We start from the raw sequence: 12998 nt of genomic DNA, 5'->3' as shown, positions 1-12998 counted from the left end.
TTGAGATAAATTATGAGCGAGGACAAAACTACGTTTATTTGTGCACTAGTTCATGAAGCCTGTCTTCACCAGGCAAAAGTTTGCAATAAATATAATGAACCTGATATGATTTTTTTACAATTTGTATCTACGATAAGACGTGAACAACTACTCCAAAAATGTGTCTTCCACAAAAAAACTAAAATTGTTGACGACTTGATTCAACTTCTTATATTTAAAGACGTATCCATCGGAATCCGCTCAAATTAAAGATTGTTATTTTTTTTTTATAAAAAGATCAACATTTAATGAACTTAATATTCTACGAGGGGAAGCTCCTATATTTTACCGTTTCAAAATTATTCAGATTTGAACATCATAAATTATGGATTTTTTTCCGTTCAAAACCGCTTGAATCGGAAATAACTCAAACAATTAAATAGAGAACAATGGTTCTCGATTTAATTTTACTTGTTGTTTAACGCTCTGTCAAACGATATTTTTTACGGTTTCTGAATGACAACATTTTATGAGGCACTTCAAATCGAGATTTGGGGGCCTTAAAATGAAAAATCTCGGATTTTCAGCTTTCTCCCTTGTCGGGAAGTATCCTAGAGGTTGAGACACATTAAGGTCTGTATTTATATAGAAGATAGATAAACAAAGAAAACGTATACATAGGGCTTATAACTATGCTGATGTATGGTATACGCTATATCACAGGTGTGTAATGTGTTTATAGAAGCTCGGGCAGACATGTACGGTCATGCAGGATAACATTTCTACGATACTTTACCCTGCACAGCATTGCATTTGGAATATTTTACTGTGCAGTATTTCAACTGAACGAGGTTGAACAGAAATCTATTTGTTACGAATTCATTTGAATTCTCAGTTGCCATATGACTTCACTGAGCTTATAATTGCTAAACTGTTTATGAGCAGTAATCGGCACATTGCCTTAATTTACAAGATCACTTTTCAGACGTCATATACACTGTACGTACTTGCATATCTTATGTTATGCAAGTATATGACTTCAGATGTAGGTGAGTATAAGTGCCTTTCTCTGCACATCTATTTTAGCGCGATGGATTTCATATTTAATAAACCAGATTTGAGACTTTTAGATGTTCGAGTGCCAAATGTTGGTTCTTTTTTATGATTCCAGATGAATAGAAATTACAATTGAATTATTTGCACTGTTTAACCCATAAATTGTAATTTTTATGCATTTCACATTTTACTTATTACATTTTCATCGAAGTACCTTTTAATTTATTGAGCCATTTTTTAAATTAAATTTCCAATGTATTCATTTAATTAAACAATGATCATTTTATTATTATTATTTCATTTCTAATCAATTTTATTGACAAACTTAAACAAATATTTGAATAAAATTAGATTTTATCCAGGAAAGCCTCAGCAGAATGTAGACTTTCCCAGGAGGATCCTGCTACATTATGATGCTTGGCTACTTCCTTTTTAAAAATAAATTCGCTTTGTTGTGAGGAAAAGTGTATAGCCTGAGGATACCCACCTTGCATGCGAGCGAGTAACGCTCAAAGGTCCGCTAAACAAATGGGTTCACAAACCCACTTACTATAATGCCATAGCCTGGCCACCAGCTTCCAGTCTAGCAGGTGAAAATTTGGATATACAGGTAGTCCCCGACTTACAATGGTCCGACTTACGATATTTCGATCTTACGATGGCGATATGACAAAATTGTAAAATATTTTACATTTCACGCAGCAGGCAAACGCAGCAGCGTATGAGGTACGATACTGTACGTTGGGACGCTGCCGGGATGTAGGCTAGGCCATTTTCGACTTACGATGGGGTCGTCGTAACGCATCTCCGTCGTAAGTCGGGGACTACCTGTATACCTCCGAGGGACTGGACCACGTGTGCACTACCAAGGCTAGCGGCAAAGAGGCTGCAGACAGCACTGTGAAGTCGTACACACACTCACACTTTGAAACACCACAACCCCTCAATCTCTCACAATCATTCACTCACATCATACACTCTCATTCACACATTCGCATAAGCCCCCCTCTCTCTCACACACACGTGTAGTCTGTTTATCAAGTGATGTCAAAATGACAACACTTTCACCTATAGTGCATCGAAGTAATATGTCACAATACTGATGTAATTGTCATGTCAATCCAAAATGTGTTTTGTGAAATCCAATAATTACATTCCGCAAGCTGAATGTTGTGTCTCAAATATGAACATCAGAAACATACCGGTTCCATGCATCTTTCAATTTTTATCAAAGCCAATGATAAACACTTAGGATTGAGGTGCATTCAAATAAATTAAATGAATCCACTTTGCTATTCTCACTTGCAGTTATAAAGCAGTGCAGCATATTTACCAAGCAATGAAACGTGCAAAAAGAACCGACCTGACTCATTCAAGTCAAATGTATCATTCCCCAAAACTGTACTCAAAACTCTTGTTTTAATTGGACATCTCATAAATTGGTGACATTCTTGAGAAGCAGAAAATTATGCCCACAATGCTGTTACAGTGAACATGCAGTGGATTTATTTTCCACAGTATGCCACAACTACGTAACAGTGTGAAGAAATTCCTAGCAGTTTAAACCAATTTGCTAAGAATGCGGCATCTACGGGAGATGCTGACATCTGGTTTACGGTCAGGTCCCAGACTAGGAAGGGAAAATCGTCAGGTCCAAAGAGATGTATTTTGAACAGAGTGATGAGCGCAGGCACACAAGTGCAAACATCTGGAAAGCACACCCATTCGGTGCTTAATACCACATTTGAAAATGATTGAATGGGAGTTTGCAAACGAGGAAAATGGAAAGTAAGACAATGTTAGCATTCACAGGACCAGTGTATTTCAAATTCAGCTTTTCACCACTCGAGAATCTGCGTGGTGCATCCTTCCAAACGTCTATTGAAACAATTGTAGAAACATTACTTGTTCTGCCAAACAGCTGCAGTGATCATAATGTTTTTTATCCAGACTTCGGCACTTGCAACCATATTCACTCGCAAAAACAAGAAACTTAATACGTGCAGAAATCATCATGTCCCAGGGTAAAAGCATGGCAATCCCGTTTCGTACCATGGTTACCTTTTTATTTTAAACTCCTTGCATATTGTATGCAATTTTGTTTCCATTTCCAGGGCAATAAACACAGCACAGTGTAGCTGAACCACAAATTTGGGGATAACCATGTTTAACCAACAAAGTGTACATCGTTGTTTTAAATTAACATACATTGGGAACGCTATAAAGCAACAAAAATGCGCCTCTGGTCAAGTGAATGTGTAGATTCTTGTAGAAGGATAATTTATAGGGTGTGTTCAAACAGTTGCCGTGAATGAGAGTGCAGGTTACTCAAACCACAGCCCTAATCCGTAGGTAAGACTCCCTCCCCCCTGTTCGTAATACGTAAACGATAACCGGTTTTCCTTGTCCAGAGCGATCAGCCAATACCCTCCTACCCCGTCCCTCCCAGCCCTACCACCCATCCCACCCCTACCACCCATCCCACCACCCTCACTGTCCTCGACGAACGTTTACCCAACAGAGCCCCCCCCCCAGCCACACCCCACTACAGAGGCCACTACTCACCGCCTCAGTGCAGCATTTTCTCGTTAAGCTCCTACGGCAGGGGTGGGGAAAAATGTTCTGCCAAGGGCCATTTGGATATGTGTAACATCATTCGCGGGCCATAAAAAAATATCAACTTAAAAATTTGTCTGTTATATTGATGGCTGGAACTGCTTCTCTTTGGTGAGGCGTGTGATGTTAGCTGATATTGATGATGTTGCTACTCGCAACTGCTTTTCCTGGTTTGCTCCTAGATTTATTGAATTTCGAGTCCCGCCTGCGGTTGCCTTGGCAGGGCCGGACCAAATGATTTCGCGGGCCATATATGGCCCGCGGGCCGGACGTTCCCCATTTTTGTCCTACGACCACATGTTTTACTTAACACCATAAAAAACTCACAACTTTAGCGAATGTCACTGGTTGCGCTTGGGTCAATAGCAAAGTGGTCAAATGAGGTTTGTGATCACGGGTGGTAATGGCTCCTTTTATCCAGAGACTGCAATTTGTATTTCTAAACAAAAATAACCGGACTGTGTTTGGTCATTACTTTTCTCATAAAGGGCACCTCCCCCATTGGGACGAGCATGTCTCCTACACTTTAGCCCTTATGGTTTATGCTTTTATGGGTTTATCACACACATGCAAGCACATGCCAATGAAATGCTTGGGTTTAAACATTATAATTTGAAAAACACAAATTCCATGAAACGTTCTGAAGGTGACCTGTCATCATTAGCTAGGACCTATCCACTGCTGTATGAATACCACCCCAAGCCATTGCCATCTCTCACGATGAAATAATCCATCTCGCTCCTTCATACGAGCTGATTGAATCGCTTCATCTCTGCAGTGAATGTCCTTTGGGCGTGTACCCTCTCCCTTGGCTGCCACTATCACTAGTTTCAAGAACTGTCACACCTGCCCAAGCCCACTTCTGTTACTTAATAGTCAATATACTTTAGAACTCTAATCTATTCTCTTATCCACGTGTTTTATCTTTTTAGCGCAATTCTCGACTTCTGTTCTATATTATTAGTCAATGTCCAGGTTTCTGATCCATGTTGTCGCAGGTAATGTGCATTTATTAAATATTGACCTATCTGGACAGACTAGGAAGTTGTTTTTAAAATAATTCTAAATTTACTCCCGACCACCTCTTTATTTAATAACTTTCATCCAACTGTGCCTAAAGTAACTTCCCCAAGTACAGGACACATATTTTGATGTTTTCCAGTTGTGCCCCTCTGAGTATATGGTCTGGATAACCATAATAAGTAGCGTTCATATGTTAGCACAGATGAAAATCATTTATATGTTTATTAAGTCGTGGGGCAGGCATATAAATGCTAGCAATTTACAGAATATGGTGATTATCATTGTGCTGTGAATTGTCACGTTTTACTATGCAGTATGCACCAACTTGTTTGCAACCAGTAAATGTACATTCAGCGTAACCAACAGCATTCAAGTAATGAAGCAGCCCAAAACAATTATTTTGGAACTTAAAGAAAAAAAAATCTCACATGTATCATGTGACCAACTCCCCCTCTGCAAATAATGTATTTCCACGGCCACCAATCAACACACGCGCATGCTTCGTGTTGTCGCCACAAAAACGCGACACGGTTCGACGCGGTTCGCAGACTTGAAAGGTGAACCGTGGGGTGGGGATGGATGGGAGGGATGAGGAGAGCGCCGGAGGAACAGGGGGGGCACAGCTCAAGTATAAATAGGGTTGGGCCGGGATGTTGGGTTAAGTTGGGTAGGGTTGTGGGCAGGGCAGGGTAGGGTTGAGTTGGATTGGGCAGGGTAGGGTAGGGTTGAGTTGGGCAGGGTTGTGGGCAAGGTAGGGTTGCGTTGGGCAGGGTTGTGGACAGGGTTGGGTTGAGTTGGGCAGGGCAGCAGCCACTCACTCCCCGAGTCACGGGACTCGCAGGTGACGACGATGTTCAAGCAGCCAGCAGCCCAAGGTGTGCTTGGCATACAGTTAACATGCTGACGTACACTGTACTCGCAAAGGCAGGGCAGAGCAGTACACGTGTCACTTCATGCCGCCTTCGAAGAGTCTTGCTCGAAACGAGATGGCTTTTGCGAGCAAGCCAAGATTGTGCCAACTACTTATAGAACAATGCAATATAATTATTGTAGTCCACAGTTATTTTATGCGTTAATGTATATTTATATCATCTCGGCGTTATGCTTTTTGCGTGACTGTACTATTGCCATAGGGTATAGCACGTCATACGTTCGTGACATACTTGCAGCAACTAAAAAATGAGTTTTGCAGGTTGCACGGTAAGACCCAATGTGAATTTCGCATCGGAAAGCTACGGTCAACGCTCTCTCTACACTGTATATACTGGGCGGGTATTCGATGTGCTGCATAGCAAAAGCATGACACACCACGATGACTCGAGCGAAACACATCGGCATAGGTATTTGTAGAGCGCATTGCAGCAATGGACCATATGTAAAGAACTTAGAAAAAAAAGCTGACGGCTTTTAAATATATTAGTTACGACAGTAAGTCGTGTAAAAGATGAGTGTATACAGTTGAGCCGTAAAACAGTATTTTGTTTCTATATTAAACAGCCAAAAGTTATTTTCCAGCCCAGTTCTACGCCATTGGAGGAAACTCCATAATACCACGGATGAATATATCCACAGGACAATCACTGTTACACGGTAGACGACGTACGGTGCGAAAGAAGTTCAACACACGAAGCATTCATTGTACGAACTGACGAAGACCTCATCCCCATGCCATGTCGGTTATAGAGGTTTTTTTTTACCATACTTCACCACGCTGGAAGAGAGGTAGGGGGAGGGGGCATGAGCTGTTCTGATATCAATGTCCACTGATACTAAACCACCGGGTACCTGAACTCGCGTTACCGGATTCACAGCAGTGAGCCAACCACTGTCCCACCACTCCACCATCACATACAGCAGTATTGTACCCGATGTGGTAATGCAGTGAATGTCATACCACTATGAAGTGTATCCTAGCCACAGTGCTTCATACACGGGCTGCCCTTTTCTCAATCCACTGCTGGATGAGGCCGTGCACGCTCTGTGCAGGTCGAGGTGTCTACGTGACCACACTGCGGGTTAGTCCAGGCAGAGGATGGAGCGGAATAGTACACTTCATTTTGCCGCACTGTCCGCTACACACCACGTAACCCCCCCCAGTCTCAAACCCCGAACCTTACAATTGAAATATCAACGCTGTTTCGAATTTAATGAAACCATTAAGGCAACACAGTCAGCTCCAGCGTTACACGTTTACAGGCGTAGAAGAGTCCACCGTGGGAATGAGTTAAAAAGGGGGGTAATCGTGGGGGGCATCTCTGAACCAATTCTAGATTTGAAGCTTTCGTGACTGCAAGGATTCATACTCTTAGGTTGTTTCGGTAAAAGTCACGTAGGTAAAATAATAAAATAAAAATAAATGAAAATAACTAAATTAAATCATGACGTTTCGGAAGTAAAATTACTGTTACAGTAATTACTGCAGCAGTTACACCTGATGACGGAGGCTTGTGTTGCTTCCGAAACGTCGTGATTTTATTTAGTTATTTTAATTTTTTATTATTTCATTTTATGGTTATTTATTAATTATTATAAAAATAACAAAATTTGTTATTTTCATTTATTATTATTATTTTACCTACGTGACTTTACCGAAAAAAACAAAGTATCTCTGAACCAAGTCTAAGGCCCCCCCCCCCCCACAAGACTTAGCTGGGCCCCCCACAAGAAACACCCCCCCCCCCGCAAACGTGGCCGAGGTGGTCTCGCCCGTAGCGCGAGCGCTGCGCCTGATTGGCTGAGAGGCCCGCGACGCCAGCGCGCGCCTTACGCATCGCGACCGCGCCTCACAGGATACACGACGACGGAGATAAACATTTACAAACTTTTTTCGCGCGCTCTCTCTCTCTACGATATCCGCCCTTAGCAGAGCAGTTGTCTTGTACACGAGTGTACTTGCAGCACCAACATTACACGGCACTACAAAAGTTGTCAATGCCCCCCCCCCCCCTACGATGAAAAAGAACGACTTCTGTACTCACATCCATACTGAGGTCGCCCCCCCGCAGCGTAGCCGGGACTGTCCATCTCGTCAGACACGGACATGGCTGCTGTTGTTGCTGCTGCTTCTCTCTCTGCCCCTCACGCGGCGTTCGGCGTTCCCGCGCTTTTGTCGTCCCCGTACGTCCACCCTCCCGCGGGGCGCTCCTTCTTGACAAGTCCTTCTCGTGCGCAGTTGACTTGGGCTGGCTCTGCTGGCTGGCCAGAGAGACGAGGGGGGAAGCGCTCTAGCTCTTCCCGCGCTTTCTCTGCCGTCCGCCCTCACGGTTCCCCTCCGCGGCTCGCTCGCAGGAGGTGGGCGCGCGTAGCTCCCAGGCGGGGAGGGGGGATGCAAGGAAAATAAAGAGGCGGGGCTTGGCGAGGGGCGGGGCTGATTGAGGGGGCGGGGCTTAATGAGGGGGCGTGGTTTAGCGAGGGGGCTGGGTTTAGCGAGGGGGCGGGGTTATCTCGCGGAAGAGGCGGGGCTTGCATCGCTAATTAGTTGCGTTGGTATTGCTACCTAATTTGGCGGTGGTTGCGCAAAGATTAAGTGATAGCTGCCAAACCCATATGGGTTATTTCTAGATTTGAAGCTTTCGTGACTGCAAGGATTCATACTCTTAGGTTTTTTTTCGGTAAAGTCACGTAGGTAAAAAAAAATTAATAAAAAAATTACTAAAAGTAGTATTAAAAATAAAATAATAAATCACGACGTTTCGGAGGCAACACAAGTCTCCGTCATCAGGTGGGACCATATGGTTTACCCCGTAATCTTCTTGTAAAGGGAAAATTAGTTTTGAGGTCTATACTGTATAGCCGTGTTGAGGTCTACAAAGCCGTTCAGTAGAAATGTCCTACAAAAGGAAAACTATAATCGGCGACGTTTCGGGCAATGCCCCTTCTTCGTAGAACACAGATTGAGAATCCATAGAGAGATATATAGTGGATGAGATTTGGAGATTGTACGTTACACCATTGAGACCTTATAAGCATCTTCTTGGTTCTTTCGGTAAAGTCACGTAAAATGGAAATAATAAAATTCAGACTGTCTTCTCGACAGACCTGTTCTTCACCTGAGGACGGCTGCTTGCGTTGTGGACAAAACGTCGTGCTAATTATTTTATAGTTTTATTTTTATTATTTTATTATTTCCATTTTACGTGACTTTACCGAAAAAACCAAGAAGATGAATCCCTGCAGTCACGAAAGCTTTAAATCGAAACCTTATAAGCAATTATTTATATTTCCTGAGAATATGGTTTCACTTGGTCGAAAGGTTGCTTTGGGCAGGGGGGGGCGGGGCTTACAACCGGAAAAGGGGCGGGGTTTAATAGAAGGCGGGGCTAAGACCTCTGAAGGGGGCGTGGTTACTGGGGGGGGTGGAGGCGGTGCTACTGAGGGTTGGGGCGGTGGCGGTGCCACGCGGAGGGCCCAGAGTTTTCACCCCACGTGAGAGCTTTTTGGTTATTTCATTCTCACTTTTCATCAGCGCTGACCGAATGCTATCGTTATTTACTGCTTAAAAGTTCGTTCGGTCGTTATGTTTCCGTATTTTTGGGGGGTTTTCCTACCACTCTTTAAAAAAGAGAAGAATATATTTTTTTAAAGATAAATATTTTTTAAAAGGGCGCGCCGGGATGGATCGACAGCGGCGAACTTCACGAAATTCACTTCGCCAATGATCGTCCGCGCACTTCCTCGGATCTCGCGTGACTCTTCGAGCGGCACAGAGAACGAGAGGGCTTGACACGTGGTGACGCTTTGCCCGCCGAGTTTAGGCAGTGGTTGCACGACTCCCAATTAACGAAACCAACTCGGAGACATTGGTCACGAGCATCGTGGCCTCCAAAATGAAATGTCACGGGCGACGTTTTGGGCGATGACCCTTTGCAGCACCTAAAGAGGAGAGGGGGGGGGGTGACGGATGACGCCTGCGAGTGTTATTTATTCGGGACTGGGTGGAATGCATTCACTATCTCATGAAGCCATCAACTGTATTCAGAAATTGGACACCCATTCGTGATTGCTACACAGATGCTATCCGTACGAAGTCAGGCGCGTGTGAGTTTACAGGCGATGGTGTTGAGGGTCACCCAAGAAGTCGTTCACTTGTTCGGCCACGTCGCACCCCGGGGCTACAGTGGAAGTTTGACTGGAAATTTATGTATTTATCCAAGCTCTGGCAGCATAACATACGTTAAAATATTTATACATAATTTCTAAACATTCACAAACAATGTACTGGGTACACATTGCATTAAGGAAGTTATAAAGTTAATAGCAGGATTGGTTCTTTCGGTAAAGTGACGTAGATTTATTTTATTTCTAACTTCGTGACTTTACCGAAAGAACCAAAGAGTATTAATAGCAGGAGGCAAGTCTTTGCCATTCAAAGCAACATCCACATTTGTTAACCTATTGACTAAATCGCTTCAAGCCAAAATGAAACATACCCCTTGTACCACGTCTTTCATATAATACTTTAATATTATTGGCTTTTAGAAGCTTTTCAACCACTGCTTGAGTGTTTCACATATGCCCACTCATATTCTCACCCAATCACTTGATAGCCCTAAACGCAGATATGTTTAAAATGAAAATTATCCTCAAGTGGCTTCCCAAGAGGATTATTGAACCATCCATTTAGATTATCAATTTGGAGTGTAAATTGCAATACATAAAAAATGTTGTATGCACATGTATTTGTGTTTATCATACCAAAGCCTAAATTACGAAACAGTAAATAATTAAAATCTTGACTTAAAGCTTTCGTTACTGCTGGAATTAATATTGTTTGGGTCTTTCGGTAAAGCCACGTAGATATGTTCAAATAAAATAATACATAATTGTTTTACCGACAGAGCCAAAGAATAGTAAATATTTTGTAAGTTCAATCTAACTAGGCTTTACAAAACTAGAAGAAAATTATTCACTTGATCATGGAAAACATTTATAACAATCTTAAGCACGTTATGGGTAGCTCCATGTTCAGGGCTGTTAGTGTTTGGCCATCTGGAACATGTTTTCATCAGTATTGTAAATAATATTCCTCGGAAAAGCTTACATTAAAAAAAACATGCTTTTCGACGTGCTGCATGTTTTAATAGTCAGCATTGATATACAAGTAATTATTTCAACACACACTGTACTGTTTGTATAAAGCAAAATTCCTAAGTTTCCAAGTGTTGCAACTGCAGTAGCATTACTATTTGGTTTATGATACATTGCAATATAAGTTTACTATTTGCATTTTTTTCAGTTTACGAGTCAATTTTAAAAGGATTGATACCGTATAAATTAACGCCACAATGAGCATCCTTGTGGAGAACAAAAAATACATTGGTGTGCCACTCCCTGGGTGTGTTGGCGCATGTTGTAATCCTGCATTGTGGAGCCGAGGGCTGGTAGATCAAACAAGCGTTGCGAAACGTACTTCCCATGGGCATCGCCAGGACAATGCAGTACAACATAATGTGGACTCCATCCTTTCTGTTTGTATGTGATAGAGTGTTTCCCCCTCGCACGCGTGGGTTTTATGCGGGCAATCCCGTTTCCTCCCACATGTAAACACTGATTAAGTGGCTGATAATATAACACCGCAATATATATAGAACACCAGAGCTTGGGAAATTGTTGGCAGCCAGCTTAGCGCAAGGCTGCCTTCCCACTTGACCTGTGGTTTCTCACCCCTCTGAGAACATGGATACTGTCACAAGTTGAAATTATGATTATTCTCCACAATGACGCTAATTGTTATCTTGTTAAGTATTCCGTGGCTTGCGTCCAAATTGGAGCCATACCTAACAGAGGCTGTGTTGAACCAATGCTGCTGAAATTATGCATTCTTAGAAAGGCTTGTGGGTGATTGGATTTGTAAAAAAGGTACAGATATAGGAATGTGTATTGTCTCCTTATCATGCCACATTGACGACAATGTTCTGTCATGGAAATGTATAAAAAGATAATTTTGATGAAGCCGCGAGTTGGTAAATATCGCCCTCTCGTGTTCAGTTTTGTTATAACTCGAAAACACCCTGCTAATAAAGTGCACTCCTGTATAGTATCCACTATTCAAGTATACAGGATAAAATCGAAATGTACGATAAGTGGGAATTTGTTTAATCATGTTATTGAGACCCACAACTTATTTATGTGAAAATCACGTGGATAGAAGTGAACAATAAGTTTTCAAAAATAATCGCAAGCGGTAAAAAATGCAAGCTTCTCCCCGACGGGGAATTGAACCCCGGTCTCCCGCGTGACAGGCGGGGATACTAACCACTATACTATCGAGGATTAGCTATGAGCGTTCCTGAATCGTAACATATCGAGATCTAAACAAGTCCAAAATCATGTCGCGGTTAAGGATTTTACGTGAGAACGTTGGACGGGGGAAACAAAAATCTGTTTCTTTTGCGCAGATTATTAAACGCTCGATGAACTTCACCTGACAAAACTAATGTGCTTTTATATTCTTAGGCTCTTTCGGTAAAGTCACGTAGGTAAAACATTAAAAAAGTAAAATAAAATAAAACAAAAATCACGACGTTTCGGAGGCAACACAAGCTTCCGTCCTCAGGTGGGACCGTCACAGCCACGACAGCTGTATCAAGTAAATGAGAGATTGCAGGAGCTACCACTCCGTTTATATAATGGTTGGAGAAGGTGGTGGGGCAAGGGCCGCATACTTTTTTATTAAAGGCTCACCCTCTTAAGCCCCACCTTACCATATTAATAAAAAAGTATGCGGCCCTTGCCCCACCACCTTCTCCAACCATTATATAAACGGAGTGGTAGCTCCTGCAATCTCTCATTTACTTGATACAGCTGTCGTGGCTGTGACGGTCCCACCTGAGGACGGAAGCTTGTGTTGCCTCCGAAACGTCGTGATTTTTGTTTTATTTTATTTTACTTTTTTAATGTTTTACCTACGTGACTTTACCGAAAGCGCCTAAGAATATGAATCCTTGCAGTCACGAGAGCTTCAAATCTAGAATTAATGTGCTTTTTAAAAAAAAAACATTAAAAAAATTATAGCTCTCCCCGACGGGGAATTGAACCCCGGTCTCCCGCGTGACAGGCGGGGATACTAACCACTATACTATCGAGGACCAGCTGGCATCGACACTGAACCGTGATGTACTAAAAGCTAAAGAAGTTTAAACTAAATCAGGGACGCTTTTGCGATCAATAGTATCCATCATAAAGGTTTTTTTGGGGTTAAATCCGTCACCACCCGACATCAGGCCGATGAAGCTCGTTGTAATCAACAGCGAAACGTCGGACTCGAATTGTAAATGTTGTGGGTTTACTCTCCCACTTAAATAATTACGCGATCTAACCCAAAA

General features: G+C 42.4%; 1 protein-coding gene and 2 non-coding genes across 3 annotated transcripts in view; all 3 read right to left on the bottom strand.

The window, feature by feature from the left end:
• IQGAP1 (IQ motif containing GTPase activating protein 1) overlaps positions 1 to 7989 on the bottom strand; it is a 72916-nt gene extending 64927 nt beyond the window's left edge. Inside the window, exon 1 of the mRNA XM_078862294.1 lies at positions 7653 to 7989. Within this exon, the coding sequence (XP_078718420.1) occupies positions 7653 to 7716 (64 nt within the window). The 5' untranslated portion in view covers positions 7717 to 7989. The remainder of the gene's footprint in view (positions 1 to 7652) is intronic.
• A 3885-nt stretch (positions 7990 to 11874) lies between these two features.
• Positions 11875 to 11946, bottom strand: TRNAD-GUC (transfer RNA aspartic acid (anticodon GUC)). The gene has a single exon. It is a non-coding gene; the product is annotated as a tRNA-Asp (tRNA).
• Positions 11947 to 12689: 743 nt separating this feature from the next.
• Positions 12690 to 12761, bottom strand: TRNAD-GUC (transfer RNA aspartic acid (anticodon GUC)). Its single transcript has one exon. It is a non-coding gene; the product is annotated as a tRNA-Asp (tRNA).
• Positions 12762 to 12998: the final 237 nt, after the last annotated feature.

Source organism: Lampetra fluviatilis, chromosome 13, assembly GCF_964198595.1.
Source record: "Lampetra fluviatilis chromosome 13, kcLamFluv1.1, whole genome shotgun sequence".
NCBI lineage: Eukaryota > Metazoa > Chordata > Hyperoartia > Petromyzontiformes > Petromyzontidae > Lampetra > Lampetra fluviatilis.
This window is presented reverse-complemented; position numbering and strand designations above follow the sequence as displayed.